Here is a 26891-nt window from a genome sequence, read left to right on the forward strand (position 1 = left end):
AAAAATTACAAGTTAAATTAAAATTTAAAATTTTATCTGAATTACTTACCTTTGATCAATAAAGATGGTCCTAAAAAACAAAGCCAAATGAATGTTAAATAATAAAATAAAAATATATATAAATAAATAAATAAATGAAAGAATAAAAGGAAAATTTAAATTTAAAAGATTAAATTACAAAAAAATTAAAACCAAGGATTAAACTAGTAGTAATTGAATGTTGCAAGGAAAGAAAACAAAAATTAAGAGGTTAAATTGCAAAGATACAAAAATATAACAATGATTAAATTGAATTAATTTAAAATTTAATGACCAATTTATAACAGGTGACCGAAATGAATTACGCATCAAAATATCAGGGACAACAGAAATAATTTAAAATTTTAGTATTTCATAAAGGCCATCCCTCTCTCTAAAAATAATTCATTCCATCCCATTTCTAAAAATAATCTCCCCCCCTCTCTCTCAAAAATGCTCTCAACTCACCCCAACCAACCAATGGCCAGCCACCGCTCCCGCATAGACAACTGTCGCTACCCCGCCACTATGGGCACCGCCTTCGGTGGCTGGAAAATCCTCAACACCCCAAAGATAAAGCTGAACCCAAACCCCAATCGCTCAACATCACCCCTAAACGGCATAGATCTACACTTTTAGGTTTTGATATTTACCTTTAAAATTGGCATCTCTTGAGTTCCATCGACCTTTCTTTTCCCGACAAGGCTCTTGCGTAACTCGACCGATGCTTTTTCTTGATTCTCGAAGGGTATTTTGAATGTGTAATTTAGGTTGCTTCGATGGATTTTTACTTGCCCTGCTTGGTTATTTTTGTGCTAGCTTTGTTTTCTCTGGTAGATATCACCTTTTTTGTTGTTGTTCGTTGTTATGGTCTTCGATTTCTTCCTATTTTGTTTCAATGATTCTCGGGGTTTTTATAACCCTGCCAGTTGTGGTTGTTACCGATTAAAACAGGAAGGAGCAGTCTTGATTTTGTCGAGAAACTCGGTTATGGCCAATTTTTCGGCGCTTTTCTCGGCTTTGGATGCTTCGTCAGTGTGTGGTTGTTGTTCAGTACGTGGGTGCCTTTCAGTTTTCTCTATCCGCCATTGGATCACTTTGACCAGATCCAACAGCTGTCACTCCTTTGTGGCGTTGGTCTAGGGTTGAAACCAGATTTGGACTTCCCACCGGGTTGGCCTACTGATTCGGTTGGACCGAATTTGGATCTTACCTTTGGCTTTTCTTTTTGGACTCTTTGGACCCAGATTTGGACTTTTATTGAACCATTTTAACCTAAAAATGAAGAAAGATAAGAAGAAAATAAATAAATAATAATAATAAGCTTAATATATATATATATATTCTAAAAATTATATAATATATTATATTTTTAAAATCATATAATATGTTTTCAAGTATATATATTACGTATTTTTTCAAAAATTATATGTTTTTAAAATATAATAATATGTTTTTTTAAATTATGCTATATATTTTCAAAACCATATGTTTTTAAAACTATACTATATATTTTCAAAAACTATATATTATATGTTTGTTTTAAAACTATATAATATGTTTTCAAAAACTATGCCATATGATTTTAAAAATTATATTATATATTTTCAAAAACCATATATTATTTTTTTTTTGAAAAAACTATATATTATATGATATAAAAAATTAAAATAATGTCGGACGAAAATGTGTCTATAACTTCCATTTAGAATCTTCCCCTCTCTCTTTCCCTCTTATTTGGGCGGAGATCCTTATATAATCCTGTAAAGACATTAAGGTAGATGTTTTGAATATAAAGATCACCTTACCTTGTGTTGGTTGTTAAATAATCAGGTAAAGAAAACGGAAAGAACACAAGAATTTTAACGAGGTTGAGCAATGTGCTTACATCCTCGGTGCCCTAGGCAACGCTAGAAATTTTTATTCAATGTCTCATAGGTTTAGGTTACATCTCCTTTTATAATAAATAAACCCTGGTACATATTTACAAAAATAACCCTGTACCGTACCGCAGGCTGCGCCCCCGCACCCCCAACCCATATAATCGTAACCCCCACTACGAGACTTTCTCTATTTACTGATATATTTATGAGCCATACCTAATAAATCTCCACCTTGGCGAATATCCTGCCCTTTAGGAAACATTCAATGTTGATTGGGTTACCTTACTTCTTTAACAACTCAAAACATTCAACAAGTTCAAGCAATGCATGAACTTGTCTGTCGTAACTGGCTTGATGAACATATCAGTGGCGTTCTCATCAGTATGTACCTTCTGAAACAAAATCTCTCCAGATGCAACCAATTCTCTGATCTTGTGAAACCTTACATAAATATGCTTAGTTCTAACATGATATACATGATTCTTAGCCAAGTGAATAGTATGATTGTCACAAAGCAACTGAACTCCACCTTGCTGAACACCCAACTCCTTCACTAAACCAGTAAGCCATAAAGCTTTTTTGCAACTTCAGCTGCTGTCATGTATTTAGCTTTAGTCATAGATAATGCCACAACAGATTGAACAGTAGACTTCCAACAAATAGGCCCTCCACTAAGAGTAAAGACATACCCTATCGTAGATCTTCTATTATCCAAGTCATCTGCATAGTCTGAATCCACATATCTTACAACCAAAGGATTATCCCGCTGACTACCAAAAACAATTCCATGACCCACAGTACCCTTTAAGTACCTAAAAATCCACTTGACTGCTTCCCAATGTTGCTTACCAGATTTAGACATGTACTTACAAACTTAACTAACAGCATGAGCTAAATCAGGACGAGTACATACCATTTCATACATGTACTTAGGGCATTGTTCTGATGAGATCTTAAAGTGATTCACCAATGGAGTGCTGAGTGGTTTTAATCTGCTCATCGTAAACCTTTCTAGCATTTTCTCAACATAACCCCGTTGAGATAGCCACAGTTTCCTTGATTCTCTGTCCCTGCAAATTTTCATTCCAAGAATTTTCTTTGCAGTACCTAAATCTTTCATATCAAATTCCTAACTCAATAAAGTTTTTAAACCGATAGCATCATCCATGTTTTTCGCAACAATTAACATATCATCAACATACAATATTAGAAAAATAAAAAAACCATCATCAAGGCTCTAAATATAGACACAACAATCATACTCGCATCACTTGTAGTCAATCTTGATCATATAAGAGTCAAACCGTTTGTACCATTGTCTTGGAGACTGTTTCAACCCGTACAAAGATTTCTTCAATCTGCAAACTAAATGCTCGTTTCCAGGTTGAGTGAAACCTTCAGGCTGCTGCATGTAGAACTGCTACTCTAAATCACCATGCAAAAAAAGCAGTTTTAACATCCATCTGCTCTAGCCACCAATGCAAATACTGCTCAGATTAAAGTGTGCCTAACCACAGGAGAAAAAAAATCATCATAATCAACTCCTTTCTTTTGTGAAAAACCCTTTGCTACCAAACGAGCCTTGAACTTCTCCCTCTCTTTTTATGTTACTGTTGGTTTCTTCTTATACACCTATTTGCAACCAATAGGCTTCTTACCCTCAGGAAGGTGAACTAACTCCCATGTGCGATTGTGATTCAAAGACTCCATCTCTTTAACCATGGCAGACATCCACTTGTCTTTTTTTCCTGATTAGTAACAACATCATGAAAAGTAATCAGATCATCACTGCTAACAGTAAGTGCAAAAGAGACCAAGTCTTCAAAACCTAATATGTTCGGAGACTTTATATTCGTCCGTCTCACCCTGTCTCTGGCAAGACTATAATCCTGCAAATCATCCATAGCGGAACCACCAGAAGTCGGTTGAGAAGTTTATGTTTTCTCAACTGGAAATTACTCGAAATTCACCACTGTCATGTCTTTCTTCTGCTGCAACATAGGTTGTTCATCAAAAACATCTCTACTGATCACAATTTTCTTCGCAACTAGATCCCAGAACTTGAATCCTTTGACACCTTTCTTGTAACCCAGAAAAATGCACTCCTTCGATTTTGCATCAAGTTTGGATATCTCATCAGCAGGTACATGCAAATAAGCATGACAACAAAAAATTCGTAAAATGATCAAAAGTAACATCATGACCAGTCCATACCTCTTCTGTAACTTTCCCAGCCAATGATGCCCTTAGCGATCTATTGATAAGATAACACGCCATGTTAACAGCCTCAGCCCAAAAGTGTTTGGGAAGCCCTGCATTCAACATCAAACATCTGGCTCTTTCATTCAACGACCTATTTATTCGTTCCGCAACAACATTCTATTATGGTGTCTTGCGCACTATAAAATGCCTCTTAATCCCATGCTCCTTACAGAAGTTTAGAAACTGTGAATCTATATACTCTGTACCATTGTCAGACTACAAACACTTGATTTTTTTATCCTGTTTGGTTTACTACCTCAGCTTTCCACAGCTTGAACTTCTAAAAAACGTCAGACTTCTGTTTCAAAAATACACCCAAACTTTCCATGAAAAATCGTCGATAAAAGTAACATAATATCTAGATCCACCAAATACGATGTCGTGGAAGGCCCTCATGCATCAGAATGCGCATAATCAAGAATCCTTTCAGTTGTGTGTTTCCCATTCTTGAAACAAACTTTAGTCTGTTTACCAAGAACACAATACTTGCAAAAATCGAGCTTACATCTTTTAACACCATGCAACATATTTCTTTTATATAATTCAACCATACCACGTTCACTAAGATGAGCAAGACGTATATGCCACAGTTTGGTAGTATCATCACAGGACTCAACAGAATGAACTCCACCTACAGCGGTACTCCCTAACAATCTATAAATATTCCATGCAGTCATGTTTCCTTTCATCACAGTCAAATCTGCTTTAACAATCCGAATGGTTTCCCTATTCTCATCAGCCTTAGGGATAAAACCATATTGTGCAAAGTTCCCAAAGAAATCAAATTCTTCTTCAAATCTGGGATATGTCAAACACCATACAACGTCCGAACAAAACCATCATACATCTTAATTCTGAAATCACCAATACCAACAATATTGCAACGTTGATCATCAACCAAATAAACAGAACCAGAATTAACCGACCTGTATATCGAAAACTATTCCCACTACAACAAATTTGATTATTTGTGGCATCTGAAATATTGTCACAGAAACATACATTTATGTCACTATTTGTATTTTGTGACATAAAAATTGACGTCACAACGAACGTCGCCCTAGATGTGTCACTAAATGTCAAATGTGATGATGTATAAGATTTCATCATGTATTATTAAACATATAATGACGTTAATGGATAATGTCACATTATAATTTGCATTCAATGACAATTAATTATGTCACAAAATAAAGTACATTTTCGTCATTGATAAACCATATCGTCACTAATAACTCAATAATTTCTTTGTATACGTGACGAAAGAAAAAAATTATCACAATATTAGTGACACAATACATGGTCACCTATTAGCAGTATAAATGATGTTTATAAATAACATCACTTTATAATTAATACTCAATGACAACTAGTTACGTCATTAAATTATATGAAATTTTGTTATTAATAATTCACATTGTCAAGAATAATACATTAAAATCAATCTATATGTGACGAAAGAAATATTGTCACATATTCAGTGTCGTAATATAATGTTACCTAATAGCATTAAGAATGACACTTATGCATAACGTCATTTTATAACTTATATTGCATTACAGTTAGTTACATCACTAAATTATATAATATTTTTATTAATAATTTATATCATCATGAATACTACAATAAAATCAACCTATATGTTACGAAAGAGATATTGTCAAATTTATAGGGACATTATATAATTTTATGTAATAGTATTTTGAATGATGATAATGCATAACGTCACCATATTCAATTTTCTCTAATATAGTGACAAAATAAAGATTGTCACCATAATATGATAATATATATTTAAATGAAAATACTTATATTGATTTAAAGAAAAAATAACATAGTTTACTTATTGTAAAATAATAAAATTTATACGAATATTTCACTAGAAAACATAATAATGTCATTTTTATAAATATTAAAACACTTAAATGTTCAAAGAAAATAAAAAAAAAATATGACCATATTATGACTTGTGGAATAACTTTTTGCGAAAATCTCAATCCAAACCTTGTGTCGACTACGAGTCTGTTGATGATGAGTTTGTGGTATCATTTGAAGCTACAAAAATAATTAGCACTTTAATTGTCATAATTAAAATTATATAATTATTTTATTTATTTAAAATATTGTTTACCTAAAAATTAAAGTGAGGTCACAAGAATTCTGACAACTAACAAAGCAGATCTCATAATCTCCATTTGAGTTTGACGAAACCATCTCAACTATATAAAATATTCAATTTTGTAAAAATTCAACTACTTTGGGTAAGAACAAAAGGACCCTAAAACTAAAACAATAGCAAATACAACTATGTAAAAATGCTAAAGTAAAAATTAAAATAAAAATGATGAAATCATCTAAATTATACAAAAAAATCAATTATATTTAACAATAAAAAAATATTAAAAAATACCAATTTCATGGATATTGAAATTGATGAACCGCTTCTAGTACTATAATCTGGTGCAAAATAAAAAAAATGCAAAATATATACAATTAAGTAATGCTAAAGTTATAGTAATAATAAGCCCTCCAAGGGAATAGTTAAAACATTGAAAAAGAAGAAAAAAATCAAACTCACTTGATCATGAATACGAAGCTGGAAGTTCCCAAGCTGCTCTATTTGTTGTTCATATAATATCTTCCTCTTCAGGCACTGTATAGCAGCTGCACAAGAATAGCAATAATGAATAAAAAGTTCGCTATAAATTTAACCAATATGGTTTTAAATGATACATAGCTAAAAAACTTAATCCTTTCTCAACAAGGACAAGATCGCTGAATGTAGAACTCTAAGAGATGACACATTACACATTACAAATTCAGAAACATATATGTTCATGATTTTGTTCATCAACCAAACTTAGGGCACCTTGAAAGGGGAATTCAAAGCTGATAAATAAAGATACGCACCTTGAAAGGGGAATTCAAAGCTGATAAATAACGATGCGCACCTTGAAAGCTACATAAATATTAGTTTTATTCGAAGCTGATAAATCAGATTATCTTTCTAAACTGAAAGTGAAGAAACTGACAAAAATGTTCATGAAAGAAAAATAGAATTGTACCTTCGATAACTTAATTTTATGCTCTGTGCAAAATTGTTGTAATCCCTGCCATAAAAGAAAACAAAGACCAATTACTGAAAAAAAAGATCAGCATACAAATATTGGACATAAAGAACAATAACAAGAAAAGTAAATAATACAATAATGTCATTAGTAATCTACCTTCAATTCATTAGTATGTGACTATATCTACCTGAAATAAAATGAAATACTAGGTAACCTACAATTTCCTTCTTTTCAATTACAATATGGTCATACAGACATTAAACTCATCACCTACGCAATAAATAATTACTTTCAACAGAGGAAACCAATATTAAAAAAAAGAAAAGACAAATTAAAATTGTAAACACAATTCTTTATGTATATATAATAAGTTTCAGACTGGCAGCATAGCAAAAGGTTGTAAAAGAAGACAATTTTATTGTACTAAATTAACAATAAAGGAATCCAATTCTCTACTTTCTACATATATATCGGCAGCATCCAGTTAGTCAAAGCTTGGTAGCAGAGGGAAGATGCAGGGAAACTAAAACTATATAATATATTTCAGAAAACTAAAGAAAAATAGACTTAAATTGGATCAAAGAGGAGTATAAAGCCATTATTTCAATATATAGCATTCCAAAAATGAATGAAACTCACTTATTCCAGATCAAAATATGCATTAAATTCATGCTGTTTTATCTCTCCCTCCTTGTATTCGAAACTCATTTCACTAACTTTATTCAATGAAAGAGGAAAATATCTCAAGATAAAATCATTGATTTCGGTGACAAGAATATCTCCCACATCAAACACAGCACAAAACACTCCAAAGCACAACCCCATATTTTCATGTCTCACATAACTACCCAACATAAAAGCTCAAATTGCGCACAACAATTTGTCAATAATTACAATTCTTTTTAATAATAAGACAAATAAACTCCTAACACACAAAAAGAAAAGGTGAAAAAATAAATGAATTATCACCTTCTTCTGGTGATCTTGTTGCATTTGTGAAAAAATAATCGAAATTGAATCCTAAGGAAGATCACGAAGATACAGATAGTGAAACACAAAAAACAAAAACCAATGAACAAACAAATGAAGCGGTTGAATGAAGAAATCTAAGAAATCAACCACATTTGCCCCATCTCCCCCGACTCCGAATCACATGTCCATAATCTCATCGATTCCTCCAACACAATAAAGTCCAAACTAAATATGTCATACACTCTTGTTTTTCCTCCTTTTTCTTCTTTCTCCCTTTTGTTTTCTTCTTTTTCACCACAACAAACTCGAATCAACTATCATCAAAACGCAGCTCTCAAAACCTCTCCTTGATAATTCAGTCTCAACGTAATCCCAGTAAGATTTTGAAGCTTATTTTGCAAAGCCAAAACATCAATAACTGAAATGGAAAAGAAAAACAGGTTGAAAACTAAACAAAGAAATAAAAAAACAATTCTGGAAGCCACCGACTTTGAGAGCGTTAACGAGACCAGCTAGAGCTTCCTAGTTAAGAGCTGTAACCAAAAATAGAAAAAAAACAGTGAGGAAAGCGATAACAGTGAAGCGGTGGAAATGAAAGATTAAGAACGGTAAGGGATCACTACCATCGCCGAGGTCGGACATGTTGAAGTTAATCCTTTCGTTATTGCTCATTGGGAAGGAATTGTTTCAAGGAGAAAGAAACAAGCTTGATTTTAGAAAGAAAAGGGGAATCTAAAACCCTAGATATGATAAAAGGGGGAGAAGAGGGGAATTTAAAAGGTGAGTAATAAAAGGGGGATAAAAGGGGAATTTAACAAGCTTCGATTGTGCCATTACGAGTAAGCTTATAAGTAACACACAATTTTTTTCTTCTATTTTATTTTTATTACATGAGTAATATTTTATATTTTAAGATTGTTGATGTTATATGTATCTAAATATATTGGAGTTTTATGGGTATTTCTATGATCAAGTATAAATATCAATTTTCCTAACACTTTGATGTAACATCATGGAAATCATAGAAGTATAATAATAATAAAAAATCATTTGGTCATTTCTTTTTTACGATTTATTATTTTAAGTTTTTCTCTAAAGAAATATTTGAATGTGAGATAATCTAATACAGAATAATGTCAATAAAATTAAAACACAAAAAATCTCTGTAAATTGCATTGTTTAAAAATGTTTTTAGATTATCTTTTTCTAACATTAAGTGATGTAACTTCATGATGTCTTTTAAAATCGTCATATAAAAAAAGATAGCAATAAGTGACAAATATTGATTTCGTCATGCTAAAACTATTTTTTGTGACAATAATAAAACGTCATTTTAATGTCTTATAAAATATGACAAATTAATTTGTCACGAATAAAACTTATTTGTGACAAATGTGCAACGTCACTAATTGAAATCGAATCGTCATTATAATAAATTGTCACTAATACGTTTTTTTTCATTGGAGACGATTTTACAATGTCATTATTTTATCTAAATGTCATTAAAAGGTTTCCCACTAAAAATATTGGTGGGAAGATTTTGGTTCCAAGCATATAGTGACGAAAATCAATGATCATATATTTTAAATTGTCATAACAAAAAAATATCATTAATCAATAAATACGATGAAAAGAAAAAACATCACATTATAGTATATTTTGTGACGTTATATGCAATGTCATATAGAAATTTCGTCATAAATTGACATATTTGTTGTAGTGTCCCTATTTGGCGTGATGTGATAAGAACATCCAGAATCAAGAATCCAGACATCCGTCAGTTGAGTCGTTGAAATAGAGAGCATATCACCATCACTGCAATAAGAATTGTCATCCTCGACCACATTCACAGACTTGGATGAGTCATCACGGTTCTCATCAGTCTATTTTTTCAACTTCGGACAGTCTCGCTTCATATGTCCCGCCTCCTTGCACTTGTAACAGTGAATTGTCTTCTTATCCCTAGATTTGGATCTGAAATTTTGATTCCCAGACCCTATCTTCTTTGGCTTCCGTCCACGGTCTCGATTACCCTTGACATATAAGCTATCAACTTCAGAGCTTTCCCCTGCATTCTGCTTCTGTTGATTGTGAGCCAACAAGGCTGTAGTAATCTCCTCAACTTTGATAGTCTCTTTCCCATATGTAAGAGTAGTCACCATGTGTTCGTAAGAGGAAAGAAACGAACACAACAGAATCATCGCTTTGTCTTCATCCTCAATTTTCACATCAAGCCGATCCAAATTAGAAATGATTTGATTGAAGACATTCAGGTGTTGCGCAAAATCATGATCATCCTGCATCTTCAGCCTATACAACCACTGCTTTAGATACAGTTTAGTCGATAAGGATTTGGACATAAACTGACTTTCCAACTTCTTCCAAATTTCATCTGGAGACGACAGATGCATGACGTGATACATGACCTCGTCTGCCAAACATAATCATATGGTTCATGCCGCTCCCTGTTGCAATTCTTCCCAATCTTCCTCCTCCATCGACGCCGGCTTTGTAGGTCACAAAGCCTTCAGGATCTCTTGCTGCGCCAACAGATCCTTCACCCTTGTTTGCTATAATCCGAAGTTACCCTGACCATTGAATTTTGCAACTTCGAATTTTGCAACTTCGAACATCTGATACCAATTGTTGAATAATCGAGTAAAGAAAACGGAAAGAACACAAGAATTTTAACGAGGTTCAATAATGTACTTACGTCCTCGATGCCCTAGGCGGCGCTAGAAAATTTTATTTAATGTCTCATAGGTTTAGGTTACATCTCCTTTTATAATAAATAAACCCTGGTATATATTTACAAAAATAATCCTGCACTGTACCGCGGGGCACCCCAACCCACATAATCATAACCCCCACTATGAGACTTTCTCTGTTTACTGGTATATTTATAAGCCATACCTAACATTGTTTCATTCCGATGAAGGCACCGTGGTTTGATTAAAGGATGGTGAGGATGATGATACATAGAAACACCAACGAGATTTGGACATTCTTCAACAATTAGACCTATATCGGATTTAGAATTATTCCTAAAGAAACATTTTCCTTTTATAAACCATAGCTGAAAACCTAGAGAGAATGGAGAGGAATTTCTCTCACTAGAAACCGTTTTCTTATTGCTAAAATATATATAAACAGTCTTAATAATCTTTTCTCAATAAATATTACACCCCTTTACATTATCGACACTTACTAATCAAATAAGTTAAATATTTTTTTCTTATGAATAATTTTAAAATTTATGATATTTTAGTGGCCTCTTTATATATTTGTGTTGTCTTTTTCTCTCTTTCTCTTTGATTTTTGTTTGATCGATGATGGTATTAATTTTAATGTTAGTTGTCGACCGCTCGTGATTATTAGTTTTCTTACTTTTTTTCATATTATGTTTTTTGTATTCTTTTTTACATGATTTTTTTCAATTTTGAATAAGATCTTTGTCCTTGTAACACGTTTTTCACTATTTTTATAGCACAATCCTTATGGATCTTGGTACATTTTTCGTATATCTTTGCAATCATTTTGGTGCTAGCACAAGAACTCTTACAACATTTATTTTCTAATTGATTTGTTAGTGGTCATATAATCAAATCTCCTTTTTGGTAAAAGATTGTTTGTCAATATAATCATAATTACATAGCGAAGCAGTCTGTTCAATAATTTGGTTCGTTCATCACTCATTTATTATTTCGTAAAGCATTTCGTTAGACATAGATAAGAAATTTTTATGAAGGTTACTGAGTTTTTTTTTGTTGGTCATTCTTAGGAAATGTTTTATTTTTTTATCTTTGGATTTAATATTTTTGTTCTTATATGAGTTCTTTTTCTGTGACTATTATCTTTATTTTTCTCTCTATGCTTAGTATGTTATAATTATGATTCTTTTCATTATTTTATTAATAAAATTTAGTTACAATCGTTAAAAATTATAATATTTTAATAAAATAGAAATCTTTATTTAAAATAATATAAAATAATATAATTTTAAAATATAAAGTAAATTTATGCATTGCACAAATTATATAATCTTATTTTAAAATTAAAAAATATACTTTATCAAATTTAATGCTTAAAATATATAAATAAAAAAGTTGAATATAAAATTATCCGATTTAAAATAATGTATATTAAATTAAATTCAATCTCTCTCTAAACATATATATATATATATATATATATATATATATATATATATATATATATGTATATTAGAATTTAAAAATTTAAATATAAAAATGATACAATTTAAATTTTAAGTTTAAAATTATTGGAATTAAAAATTAATTTAAAATTTTTAAAATATGAATCTGCTCATCTATTGAATTGATGTAATATTTAATTAATGTCTTATAGGAGATAGGGGTGAACGCGGAGATAGTTGTACTTTTAAAATTTTTTAATTATCATATATTTTAGATTTTTTTTAATTTAATCATTAATATTTGATTTATTATTTGACTAATTTAAAATAGTATTATAGAGGTTAAGGCTCCTAATTTAGTTTACTTCATTCGAAACCATCATAATTTGAATATTTAATTTTATTTAAGAGATCTAGTATCTAATCTCACTAAATCAATTAATTATTAATCACATATTTTAAATATTTTATTTATTTATTATTGATAATTTTATAAATTTCTCTCATTTTAAAATTTTATAAATTTATTCTTAACATCAAATTATTTTTAGGGTAGTTAGGCACAAAGCCTAGGAAAGAGCGTGGGGGCGGCAGAGAAACGGACCAAAGTTGCCATTCTCTTATTATCTCTCCAAAACGTGGCCAATTCTACATTTCTTGTTCCGAGCTAATATCCACCTCTTATTTTTCTAATAGATTAGGATCTATAATTTTATAACTTACATAATTAAAAATCTAATGTAAATTAACTTTAACAATTTTAAATATAGAAATATTATAACGTATATACAGCATTTATCTGTATGATACATTTTATTATATAGATATCAACAAAAATAAAATTTTAATTTAGATTGTTTATAGAATCATGACGATTATAAATAATTCATTTTTTTATTAAAATGAAGAATTGTAGTATAATATTAAAAAATTAATATAAAATTAAATTTTAGAATTTAAACGATGAATAAAAGTTAAAGTAAGAATTAATATATATTTAAAATTAAAAAGTATTTGTTTTCGAACAAAATTATGTGAATAATTAAAAATTAGTAATAAAAATTATTAATTATAAACTTAGGGTTAGAATCCACTTACGTGTAAAATGTTTACTTTTACATCATTCTAGTATCGTTAGACGAAGAAAAATCAAATGATAAGATTAAATCTTTATTTTTTTCAATGATTATCTCATTTCCTACTGTTAATCTCAGCATTTGATTTTCTCTTCATCGAAAGATCCTAAAAATGTGTAAAAGTTTTTAGTTTTACGCTATGTAATTGAATCCTAACCTTAAACGGGTTAGGATTCACTTACAAGTTACACATAGTATAAAATTTTTAGTTTTATATTCTTTTAGAGTCGTTGGATGAATGAAAATCAAAAGACGAGATTAATTCTTTTTTTTCCCCCAATAAATATCTTCTTATTTCCTATTGTTAATCTCAACCTTTGATTTTCTCTCATTAAATGATCTTAAACAAGTATAAACTTATTAAATGATCTTAAACAAGTATAAACTTTTACATTATGTAATTTGATCTTAATCATAAATAAGTTAGTATTCAATTACGTCAAATGTAAAATTTTTAATTTTTACATTATTTTAATATTATTAGAGGAAATAAAACCAAAGAGAATATTGTTTTGCACTGTTGATGATGTCCCATCCTAACTTTCCAAAAGATAGGAGTAAAACTTTGATATAATCGTCCCCATACTAGTTGTGTAAAATGTACCTAAACATAATTCAATTAAAAATGTATTAAAATAATATTTGTATTATATATATGGTTATAAAAAATCATTTAAATTGGAATCAAATAATATTATAATATTATAAATATTTATAATTAAATTTAAACATAAACTCAAAAAATTAACTCGACTCGAAAGAATTTCAAATCAAGTCCGAGTTGTAAAATATGACTCGTTAAATCGAATAACTCAAAATTTTTTGACCCGACTCGATCGAACGTTCACCCTTAAATATAGGCATTTTAAAATGAGCTTCACAATGGATCCGTTAAATTTTGTACTTTCTAAATTATATGTTGTAGGGGAAATTCTAGGGTGCAACAACCTATTATAAGGTTGAGAAAATATGCGACCTAAAATGTTATAAATAAATGTATTATTTTAGATTACGCGTAACCTAAAATGTTATGGTTTTCTTAATTTTTTTTGTTGCAAACATTCTTCATAACATTTTAGGTTGCAACCGAAAATATTATCTATTTCATAATATTTTCGGTTAAATCGAAAATGTTATGATATTTATAATATTTTAGGTCGCGTTTTTTCTTAGCCTTATATTAGGTTGTTGCATCCTAGAATTATACATGTTGTAGAATGAGATAATAGTTTAGAAGTATATTAAAAAAAGATCGTACTCAAATATATTTTAAATTGACTTTTAATGCCTAAAGAATTTTTCAATAAAATAGGTGTCCAATGTTTTCTCTGTTACATTTTTAGGATCATACCATTAAAAAACTATTAACCGACACTTGTCATATTTATATTTTTTTATTTTTTAAAATAAAATATTATTTTAAAAATTTTGGACATGAAACATGTCACTTAACGATTTCTTTTGACGGTAGGTACCTGAAAATGTAACGGAAAAATATTATGCATCTACTTTTAATAAAAAATTCTTTAGACACTAAAAAACAATTTAAGGTATAATTTAGACACCTAAGAGTATATTAAGTACTTTTTTTTAAATCTGGTCAAAATGAACTTTATAACGAAATTGGGTTTTTTTTCTTATTTTTTCTCTAAAACATATGTTCTAAGATGAGGTAAATCTTAATCATGTTCGGAATATAAAATTTTTAAATGCATAAAATTTGAAATAAAACTTTTCCTTGTGAGGTGCTATTACGGGCAAGTCAAAATGGATTTTATAACTGACTTGATAAATTTTTTCTCGAGATAAATATTACGAAAGAGGTAAGATTTTATGATCATGCTCAATTAATTATAATAGAATACTTGAACATCTCCGAAGATGTATCTTAAAATTTCTCGAAAACTGCATTTCTATTTATTGTTTATTTACTGTCTTGTACTCGGTAGATGATGATCTCTGATAAACTCTCGAATAAATTACTATAAACATACCATGGAGGTCTGGCATCAATAGTCCTGTAACTAGAGTATTTGTAAGATGGGATCTCTCTCCTCTCCTTCAGACTTCATACGCATCCCGTTCCTTTCTCTTGACACTACCTCCTCTCTCACCAGAAAAATGTCGGCCAACAGTCGTCCTTCTCTCAAGATTGGCCATGGAGAAGATCCAACGTGCTATACGGTGGACTTCATCAAACAAGTGTTATATCCGGACTGGATCTCACGTTGTTATGGTCAAGAAAGCGAATGGTAGTTGGAGGATGTGCATCAACTCCACAAACCTCTACAAAATGTGTCTCAAACTCCCCCTCCACTGACAGGCTAGTGGATTCCGCAGCAGGTCACAAATATACGAGCTTCATGGACGCTTTCTCCGGCTACAACCAGATTCAAATGGATCCTCGAGAATAGGAGAAAATTTCCGATAGTCTTGTTTTGCTACAAAGTCGTGCCTATCGAGTTGAAGACTGTTGAAGCCATATTTCAACGTCTCGTCAACAAAATCTTCAGAAACCAGATTGGAAAGAACATGGAAGCACGTGTGGACGACATGATCATGAAGAGTTCTTGAGTGAAGAAATGGACCAGTGAAAACTGCATATATATTACGTTAGCCGAGCTTTGTCTCAAATATTTGACAAAATTTTGGTATATTTGGGTGCAGCAGATAAGTTTGTATGCATCTTGACATCTAAAGTTTGTTATCTTTTCTCAAATACGTTTTCAAAGAATTTAGCCTTGTATTACAACAATAACGGTGTATGGGATTCCCTACTATGACTTAAAATTGATGGAGCTTTGTCTACTCCAAATCAATGTTTATTAATATCATTTTAAACCTCAAATTTCATGATTTTTTTATCACTACATATGAATATATTAATAAAAAAATTGGATTTAATGTAATCTGTTTTTCACATGGAGAAGCGAAAAAAAGAGTGTAGAATTGTATAAATGGGTTGAGCTTTTGGGTGTGACATGATTATCTCTGATGATATAGCATTGGCTTTGAATCATGTAAGTTGAGGCTTGGTCTTGGCCAGGGATGGTTCGAGGGGGTAAGTAGGGGCAACTGTCATCTCTTAAAAATTTAAAATTATCGAATATTTTAGATTTTTTTATATATTTTCTACTTAAAACATGTTTTTATCTCTCTAAAATTTTATAAATTCAAATTCGTCTCCTAACATCAAATCCTACACATTTCCATAATGTTGATGTTGGTGGTGCAATACTATGTTCTTGTTGTCTCCATTGGGACTGTTGAGTTTTTTTTACTGGTTTTGGCCCATAAGGTTTTTTTAATAATATTATTCTGATTTTAAGCTAAGTAATTTGATTACTTTTTGTTTAATCATTGTTTCTTCAACTTATCTTTTATTTCAAGTTTATTTCCAATTAAATTTAAATCTATATAAAATAATAACTTTAATTCCATCTCATAATTTAGTCTTCTAATTTTATTTTATTTAATATAATAGTTCGATTACAACTCCTTAAAAATTTCTACCATCAATATATTTTACTTTCTTCGATATTTTATCCTCAAGTTTTTTTAAAATATTAATATTATAAATATATTATATAATTTATGATATTTAATTTATTAAATAATATTACAAATTATCCTTACAGACGTAAATATATATCAATATGATTAGAAAGAATTTTTTTTGAATAATCTAGGGTAAATACATGACAGTATATGTTCAATGATAACTCTCAACCTTTCGACATCCGCTCAAACCCCTGACATCTATAGTGCTCGAACTCGGGTTCCCAAGGAATAATAAAAATTCTTTTACCACAAAAACCACTTTAGTTCATTCATTAAAAACAATGTTTTAAATTTAAACCAATCAATATCATAACATTTAAATTTTAATAAAAAAATTAAATCAACTTTACTTTAAAAAATGAATAAAATTTAAGTAATAAATTAATACTTTTAAATCAACCCAACTCATTTTCACTCAATTTAGAAAAGAAGTTGACTTTTCAAAGATTACCATATCACAATCGTCAATGGAGCTTACATTATATTATCAATAATTATTAATTTACTAGATTTTAAATATAATTAAAAAAAGTAGAAGTTTTCAGTTCAACGAACAATGAGTCAAGTCGAACGAACAACGAGTCAAATCGAATTGAACAACAATTTCTTTTAACGAACATGACCACTACTCAACTCGTGATCGAGTGGCTCGACAAGCACCCCTAGTTCTGGAATAAACCTATTTGCTCAACATGAAAAGGAAATCCTTATGACCAGAGATGCATTTGGTGAAACCATGGACAACATCTGGGTGGAAAGAATTTTGCAGAATCTTAAGTCAACAATTGTCTCTGTGTGTTGTGAGCCTAATACACACTTAAAAACTGTTGATACTAATGGAGCTTACATTATACTCCAATGGGACAAAATTATATTCCATATTTGAGGCTTCTAAATTTTGACATGCAATTTCACAAAATTACATATTCAACCATAATAAGACAAAAAGGTTAATTTGATATGTTTACTTCAGAAAATTGTGCAAAAACTAACAAAAGGAGTAAATGAAATACACTAGAGAGTGGTATTAATTATTACTCATTGTACAATATAGCAGAGGAAAAGGACCGAAACGTATCATTCTGCACTACTTTATGAGTTAACAAGCTATCAAAACCTTACAATCCCATTTCAGAAAACCATTCCTATCAAGAAACTATATTTTACATTTCCTATGATAATTATAACATATAGGAGTTCTTTTTCTTTTCTTTTTTTGTAGTTATACATGTGTATTCTATATCGTTGTACTAGCTAATGTCGATTCAAAGCAGCAGCACTCTCTAATGTGAAAACTTCATAAAAAACATCCGACCTGTCAAGTTACTTGAGGTTTGCTTTGCACCTCATTTCTACGGAGAACTTGCCAAGTTAGAAATTAAACATCATATACAGGTAAGCGTTCCTCGATGGTGACACGACAGATAGGGCATTTTCTACACTTCTCGCAGCAGGTACTGCAATTGAAAGGAACTCGTGAGCATAACAGCAGAGAGGATTGAACTGGCATTGGGATACGTCTGAAAATGCAATTGCATCAAAAGAATGATTATACCTGCAAAGAATACGATGCCTACAAGGGAGCAAAACCACGCTGATCTCTCTCTCGAAGCAAACCCTACATAACACTTTCTCCTGTACAGTACATTGAATGCACATGATTGTCAACAGAGAACAAATAACATATCTCAATCCAGCTTCATTAGGATCTTAACCAAGAGTATGAAAATTAATTATTTCACACCACAAAGCCACATTGGTAAAGTTGAAAAATTACATTTTGAAGTCTCTCAAACTCTTGCTGACTGTATTTGGTGATTTCTGATTGCTCGCCGAGAGCTGCCTGAAGTCTCCAAACCTGAGATGAAAGAAACCATATAAATTATATGTAAATGCAAGAACAGGATCATTAAAATTCTTGTAACTGCAAATATATTGCACTGAGATGATGCGAAAAGTGAAACCATAAAACAAAATGTGGTACAAAGTACAAGGTACAAGAAAAGAGATGCAGTAATCAAATCAAAAAACAGAAAGGAATGTTAGAAGAACCATAATCACCTCCTCAGCTAGATCCTTTTTAGGCATTTTCTTAACTATCTCAGGTGGATAACCAGAGAAGGTGTTATACCTACATGGAGAAGTCGAATTAAAAAGTTAGGAATAAAGGTTAGTGAGAGTGTAAAGAATAATTCAACAGCTTGATTATCTGAGTAAACTCAAGGAAGCAACCAAATTACATGTTCAGTTGAAAATGGAAAAAAAAGAAATAACATCCGTGAACACCAGTAACTGAAAATTTTGCGACATCATGCAATTAAATCACCCATACCGTTCTCTTGCACAGTATATTCTAGAGTTTTAGTTTTTCGAAACCATAAGTGAGTTTTGCAACCTCCACAACCCAAAAGCAAAATATTAATTTTTTTTAACAAAATGAACAGTTTCTTGTATCACATTTGCTTCCCAATCAAGGTGCAAAACACACTCAAACCTGCATCACAAAATAACCAAATATGTTACTCTTTTCTATATGGTTCAGTTTTTCAATATGTTCAAAATCTCAAACTTAACCAAATAACACACTAAATCCAACCCATCTATTATTTCACCTTTGTTAACATTAGCTGATAAATGGATGAACACTTTTAAGTAGACATAAACAGTGTGGATATGAATTGATAAAAAAATCCACCTGACTAAAGCCCCATTACTAGGCATGTATTACCTTGTGATGTCTTCTTCATAAATCATTTGGGTAGTGAGATTTTAAGTTGAATAGAGCAGAATAAAATATTCATAAGTGATCCACCGACATCCACTAAGCAGTTGCTCCTATCAAATTTTGATCATCACCTTTCCTTTAAGAGATGTCTAAAAACTTGAATCATCTTTCTCATTTTGAACACCTAAAATCTTACATCTTCAGTGCTCCATATTTTTTCTGTGATATTTTATATTTTCTTTAGGCATTAGAAACAGTTCACATCAATACAATCAAACTTCATTACAAGGCATAAATAAGTAGCACAGAACATATTCACATTTATTAATTATTAGTATAGTCTATCAATGTTTTTCTTATCAATTTTACCTTCTTCGATATTATGAAACATGATTCACATTTTTTCCACACATCCAGGCATGCACCACTGGAAGATGTGGAGTGAACCAAAAGCAAGTCGAAAGAAAAACTATAAAAGCAGTGCATCTATAAAAGGTTGAAAGATGCTAAAACTATACTAACCCAGACGGCCCATCATGATAAAGTCGAGCTTGTTCCTCTCTACTTCCTTCATCAATTGACCACCAACCTAATAACCTGATTTTAGAGATAGATAGAGAATCAGTTGTCTCAATTCATGAACCACACAATCTAGCCTAACAAAATTTTCAGCCTAGCTACAAACTAATTTGCCAGTACCTAGAACCATGGTGAAAGAATCCCATGCAATCATGGGCTCTGGATGAAAATCTGAAGTACAATCCTGTGCCAGCCCCACTCCGTAGTAAAAGGACAATTTTCTCTATTAACATTGAAGCGCTAAAGAGCACACCAAGCCCTTGCAATAGGAAAAGAGGAGAGAACAAAACTGGAAGTGGTATATCTCTAGCACCAGAAGGTGTTCCCTGAAATTTGCAACAATCATAGAATCGATGACAACATACCACAATGACACTCAATACACCAATAATATGCATACCTCTAAATGCATGCAGAGAAGAACTTGGAAACCAATTATTGGAATTTTCATGAGGTGACCACCAAACTCTTGCAGGCCACACAGAGTATCCTGCTGCTGGTCTTCCTCAGGAGCAACTACAAAGCCACTGTTCCAGTCAAGATATCTGATAGTTGCAGTAGATGGACCAGCTTCTATTGCTGGGGAATTTCTATGAATTTCGGGATTAGACCACTTTGTACACACAAGAAAAGAAAAGCACTCAGCAATACTGCATGAAAAAATGTATTAGCAGTTATCAGATTTTTCTAGCCACTCAACCCAGATAGATTATTATGGTGCTATTTCCAGGAAACCTAAAAAAATAAAAATCAACAAAAGTAAAGCAGCAAAGTTTTACCAAAAATTTATGAACAAGTCCCACCAGCCAAGAGAACCTACATCACCTGAAATACACGTACAGGAAAACAATAATCGTAAACATGGAAATTTTAACCATAACTAAAGTTAGATGAATCAATTTACTGCCTAAAGAAGTGCAGAAAAATCAAAATGCACGTTAGCAAGCAATCTTCCAATGGTCATTAACAAAAATATTTTTAAAAGAAAAAGATAGAAACTGAAGCACCTAAGTTCTGCTTCAATTGCTTGCTTGCTGAAAAAAAAAACAGCCTGGTTTTATAGGCTGAGAATTACAAAAAGTAAAGTTCAACTATGTATCTTTCTCCAAACCTTTATCTCCTAAAATCTTATCTTCTAAGAAGATAAAATTCAATCATAAAGTACAAGTAAATTACAATTAGGATTTTTTTTTTGATAGGAATGGCAGGCCTCGTTAAAAACCCCCCTTCATGATTAATGGATCATAAAGTGCTCCTTAATCAGCGGAAGGAGGAAAAGAGTGCCATATAATTCATTAAAACACATAAATTACATAATACTTAGGGAACAATCATATAGACTCCCTATACACACCAACCAATAGCATAAAAAATAACAGAACGAACAGAACCAAAAGACTTTAAAGCTATCCAATACCAGCCTTTGCTAAAGCATCAGCCTCAACATTAGCTGACCTAGCAACCCATCTAATAATGCCCTCCAAACCTCTTAACTTAGTAATTATTTCTTTCACAAGGTCTACATATACATTGGGACATCTATCATAGTTCTTGATCCAGTCCACCGCAATTTTACTATCGGATTCAACAATCAAGCGATCCTCAAACCGCCGCTGGATTGAAGCAAAGAAAATCAAGCCCTTCTTAATTGCCGTTAGCTCTATCAAAATGGGAGGACCCGGACCAGAAGCCTCTTGAAAAGAACCCACCACCGAGCCATTCTCCACTCTAAGAATTCCCCCAACTCCACTTTTCCTCCAATCTGCAGTAACAGCTGCATCCACATTCAATTTTATATAGCCCTTTGGAGGAAGAGTCCAGGCCTTAATTTAATGATTGAAGATCTATAAATAGCGCAACAATCCCCAAGTGATGGATCACATATAAGACAGTCCTTTAGAATAGACAGCTAAGAACCATGCAGCCAGCCTACATCTTGCCATAAAGAAAATATCAATCTGATCTAAACTCCCCTTATCAAACACAATCGCATTCCTACATTTCCAGATTGTCCAAAACACCACTCCCGGAATGAAGGTCCAAATTATAGAATTAGGCACCAAATCTCCCCAAGCTAACAAAAAACTTTTAGCATCAGCTTGAAAAGCTGAACAAACTCCCCAAAATCTCAAAAAATTATTCCATACAGACCACGCGACCGAGCAAGTAAAAAATAAATGAGAAGAGGATTCATCCACCTTCTTACATAATGGACAAGCAACATCAACAATTGCTGAAACTCCTCTCTTCTGTAATTCAAGTTTTACTGGCAACCTTTGATACACCACCTGCCACATGAAGATCTCCACTCTAGGAGGCACCAAACCCCTCCAAATGTGCTTCATCCAAAAAGAATCTACTGTAAAAAAGGGCAGCAAGACTTCAAACACAAATTAACAGAAAAAATTCCTTCCCCATTCCCTCTCCATACCAGACCATCTGACATCTCACTATTAAGTGTGAAATTGTGGATTACAGCCATTAACTCAACAAACTGATCCAATTCCCATTCACTTAAATTCCTTCTCAATTGAATATGCCAAACCCAATCTGAAGATCGAAACTCCCCAAACTCATTAAGCTTCCCATTTTTGTTTATCGAAAGAGCAAATAATCTTTGGAAAACCACTTTAAGAGGGGAATCAAGCGCCCAACTATCAAACCAAAATCTGATACTCCCACCATTCCCCACCCTAACATTAAACAAACTTCGAAACTTAGTTCCAAATTGATCCTCATTGAAATGGTTATGACCATCGATTTCCAGATCCAAGAAGCATTAGCAGGTAGTTTTTCATTGAACGACAAAAAACTAGAGTCCAAATTATATTTACTGCAGATTACCTTTTTCCACACTGAATCGCAGTCATTAGCAAACCTCCAACTCCATTTCCCAAGTAGAGCTCTATTCATATAATTAAGATCCACAACACCAAGACCACCCACCCGTTTATCCGAGCAAACTGTTGACCAATTAACCAATGAATTTTTTTGACCTCAACCCCTCCCCATAAAAATCTAGCCATGATAGTGAGTTTATCATAAACCGAAACAGGAATCTTGAACAAGGACATATAGTAGGTTGGTAAAGAACACAAAACTGCCTTCAATAAAACCAATCTGCCTGCCATAGACAGTGTCTTAGCCTTCCAGCCTGTTTATTTGTTGTAAAACTTCTACACTACCGGATCCCACATCTGCTGCGAATTTCGCTTAGCGCCAAGAGGAAGCCCCAAATATTCCGACAGGAAATGACCTATTAAACAACTATAGCATTAGCCCACTGAGTAACCACTTCCTCAGTAATGTTAATCCCAAATAATTTACTCTTAGTGAGATTCAATTTAAGGCCTGACATAACTTCAAAAACTCGAAGAACCCTCTTAACATTAAGAATCTGAGTCTTCGATGCATTGCAGAAGATGATGAGATCTTCTGCAAATTGCAGATGAGACAAATTCACAACATTCTCGTCTTTGCCAACTGTCAGGCCACAAAACAGGCCTGACTGGACTGCTTGGATAATCAGAAGATTAAGCAATTCGCCAACAAGATTGAACAACAATGGGGAGAGGGAACAACCCTGTCTAAGACCTCTAGACAACGAAAATTCATCCGTAGGAACACCATTAACCAGCACTGACATCGAAGCTGTAGTGACACAAGTCCGAATCCAGCTACACCATTTTGATCCGAAACCCATTTTATCCAAAACTTTAAAGAGAATGTCCCAATCTACCGTATCATAAGCCTTCTTAAAATCCACCTTAAAGACACAACCCTTCAAACCTTTCTTCCTCCAAAAGTCGATACCTTCATTAGCAATAAAAGAACAATCCAAAATTTGTCGACCCGGAATAAAAGCAAATTGTGAGTCACTGATAATATCTTGATGCAACCTCTCAATCTTCTCGATAGACACTTGGAAAGAATCTTGTACATCCCTTCTACTAGAGAAATAGGTCTGAAATCATCCAAACCCCCAATATTAGAACCCTTCGGGATTAAGGAAATGAAAGAATGATTAATGCCATTCTCCCACTCCTTTCCCAAAAAAAATTATGAAAAAACTTCAGAATATCACTTTTCAAGTAAGGCCAGAATTTTTTGAAAAAACCCATATTCAACCCATCTGGCCCAGGAGCTTTGTTACTATCACACGAGTTTATGGTATCCCAAATCTCTTCTTCCGTAAACTCCTCTAACAACAGACTCTGCTCCAGAGAAATTCTTGAAAAGTTCAAATTAATATCCTCCACTTCCAAGGTAGAACGATGATTAAAAGCTTTAAAAAAATGCTCTCTGACAGTAGCCTTTATAATAACCGGATCTTTGATAATTTTACCATCAACGTGAATTGCATTCATAGAATTCATCCTCCTCCTAATGGAAGCACTTGTGTGAAAAAATTTAGAATTCCGGTCTCCTTCTTTCACCACTTTTCTCTTGAATTTTGAAACCAAATTTGCTCCTCAACTCTGTAAAGTCTCCACAGTTCATTTCTCATTTTCCTCAACTCTGACGCATTGTCATCTACATTGGCACTCTGATTTTGCTGCAACCTCAATTCAAACTGTTCAATTTTATCTTCCAGAGCAGCAATATCCATCCGTGGAAACTGTTTCTTATTCCCAGACCAGCTCTTAATGGCTGACTTTGTATTCCTTAGAATGCTCAAAATTCCAACTTTTTTCTTCTCCTCCTTGAACTCCTTAATAGACTCAACAACCTTCTCTTCAAAACCATCCTCAAACATTAAATAATTGAACAATCTAAAAGGCCTCTTCCCCCAATTATCTTCCCCACTCTCAAGAACAATAGCATTATGATTCGAGATAGACTTTGGCAGTAAAAATTGGTTGATACATTAAAATTCTTCTGAGAAACTGACATTAACCAGGAACCTATCTAGTTTAACAACAGTTGGAACATCTTGATTGCTGCTCCATGTAAATTTTCCCCCGATTAAAGGCAAATCAATAAGTCCTGTTTGCTGAATAAAGAGCCTAAAAATTTCCATCGAAATCCTGTTTTGAGCCATACCATCCTTCTCATCCTCTATTAAGTAGGCATTGAAATCTCCTCCCACACAAAGGGACATTGGACCCATTAATGAACAGTCCCAGTTCTTCAAAAAATCGTGCCTTCTCTTCTTCCACAGAAGGACCATAGACGTTTATAAACCCACATTTAAGTTGGCTGGACTTAAATTTCCCGAACACTGCTATAAACCTCTTATGAATATGATGTTCTTCTAACACAAAAATAGTCTCATCCCAACAACTAAAAATACCTCCTGAAGAACCTTCTGCTGGAGACACAACAAAGCCTTGCAACATATTCAATTCACTCCTTAAAAAAGCGAATGGTAAATTCTCAAGTTTTGTTTCTTGAAGAAAAAGAAAAGATTGTTTTTTCTCAGAGACTAATTTCTGAACAACTCTCTGCTTTTCTTTTTTACCCAACCCCCTAACGTTCCAAGACAAAATAATAAGCCTTTGCATTCTAAACTTATATGACAAACCCAGAAAATCCTATGAATTGCCCCCGACCTCAGCTGACCGCACTCGAGCCTTTTTCCAAGTCCATAATCTTTTGTAAAAAAGCATCCTTCCCTTCCTTGAAAGATACACCCAAAATCTTACTGATTTCCCATGTAGCAACAGCTTCGACCAACAGCACAGGAAAAGCTGATGAGGATAATGTGGACACACTGGCATGTTCAACAGCTTCCCTAAAGAGTGATCTTCTAAATCTCCTATTAAGACTCCTCATCCTTGGACCACCATTGACCCTTTCCGAAAAACCAGCAGCTACTGGAATTTCAGAATTACCACCCTTAGAACTTGCAGCCCTACTTAACTTCTTGCTGGACTCCCCTCGAGAACCCTTCTTACAAGCCTGCACGTCTTTAATCACAACTTTCTTCTCTTAGACCAGCAGTAAAACCTCTTGAAACTTCTAACTAACTTCCTGCGAACCGGGCCGGACTTCACAGAACTTGCAGACCGAGGCTGTGAACCAACTATTGAACTAACCACCTTAACCACTTTAACAGACCCCATACCATCTTCAAGCCCAGCTGAATCGTTAATATTATCTGCAGCAGAAAAGAATTTTTGACCAAAATCTGGGTCCAGACCACTCAACACTGGACTTGATGTACCTATCCGAAGCCCATTCTCCCAGTCAACTTTATCATGCTCAAAAGAATCACCCCCATACTCATTCCACTTTCTATTCCTCCAATAAAGCCTTCCGACTTTCCATGCTGGGTGGAGACAACTCCTGCATCTTCCACTCCTCTACACTTGTCCACCGAATAATTAATTATTGAATTTGAACACCAATTGAATCCTTTTTCATTCCCCGAGACATTGTCATGGTGGGAGCCTTGGACCCATTCCAAAAGCCTAGAATGAGCTCCTGACTTGTCCTGACAACCCATGTGCCGATCATTCTGCACCTGAACATCCTCTTGACTGTGCTTAGAGGAACTCCCCGCCCCTGGAACATCCTCTTCCACCA

At 32.7% G+C, this 26891-nt stretch overlaps 1 protein-coding gene and 1 long non-coding RNA gene across 3 annotated transcripts in view; one reads left to right on the plus strand and one right to left on the minus strand.

Moving 5' to 3' along the window:
- Positions 1–18275, plus strand: LOC120178751. Its single transcript, XR_005521537.1, has 3 exons — positions 1–11; positions 17569–17590; positions 18119–18275. It is a non-coding gene; the product is annotated as an uncharacterized LOC120178751 (long non-coding RNA).
- Positions 18125–26891, minus strand: part of LOC120178750 — a 14170-nt gene continuing 5403 nt past the window's right edge. Inside the window, exons 7-14 of one of the 2 annotated variants that reach the window (XM_039184550.1) lie at positions 21143–21188; positions 20764–21013; positions 20484–20689; positions 20307–20381; positions 19121–19190; positions 18837–18917; positions 18615–18694; positions 18125–18516 (exon numbers count right to left, since the gene is read on the minus strand). In XM_039184550.1, the coding sequence (XP_039040481.1) occupies positions 18438–18516; positions 18615–18694; positions 18837–18917; positions 19121–19190; positions 20307–20381; positions 20484–20689; positions 20764–21013; positions 21143–21188 (887 nt within the window). In that variant the 3' untranslated portion in view covers positions 18125–18437. Of the gene's footprint in view, positions 18517–18614; positions 18695–18836; positions 18918–19120; positions 19191–19347; positions 19554–20306; positions 20382–20483; positions 20690–20763; positions 21014–21142; positions 21189–26891 lie in introns of those variants that run through there. The other variant, XM_039184551.1, reaches the window with a different exon arrangement.

Source organism: Hibiscus syriacus, unplaced genomic scaffold (genome assembly GCF_006381635.1).
Source record: "Hibiscus syriacus cultivar Baekdansim isolate YM2019G1 unplaced genomic scaffold, ASM638163v2 tig00112380_pilon, whole genome shotgun sequence".
In the NCBI taxonomy this organism is placed as follows: Eukaryota; Viridiplantae; Streptophyta; class Magnoliopsida; order Malvales; family Malvaceae; genus Hibiscus; species Hibiscus syriacus.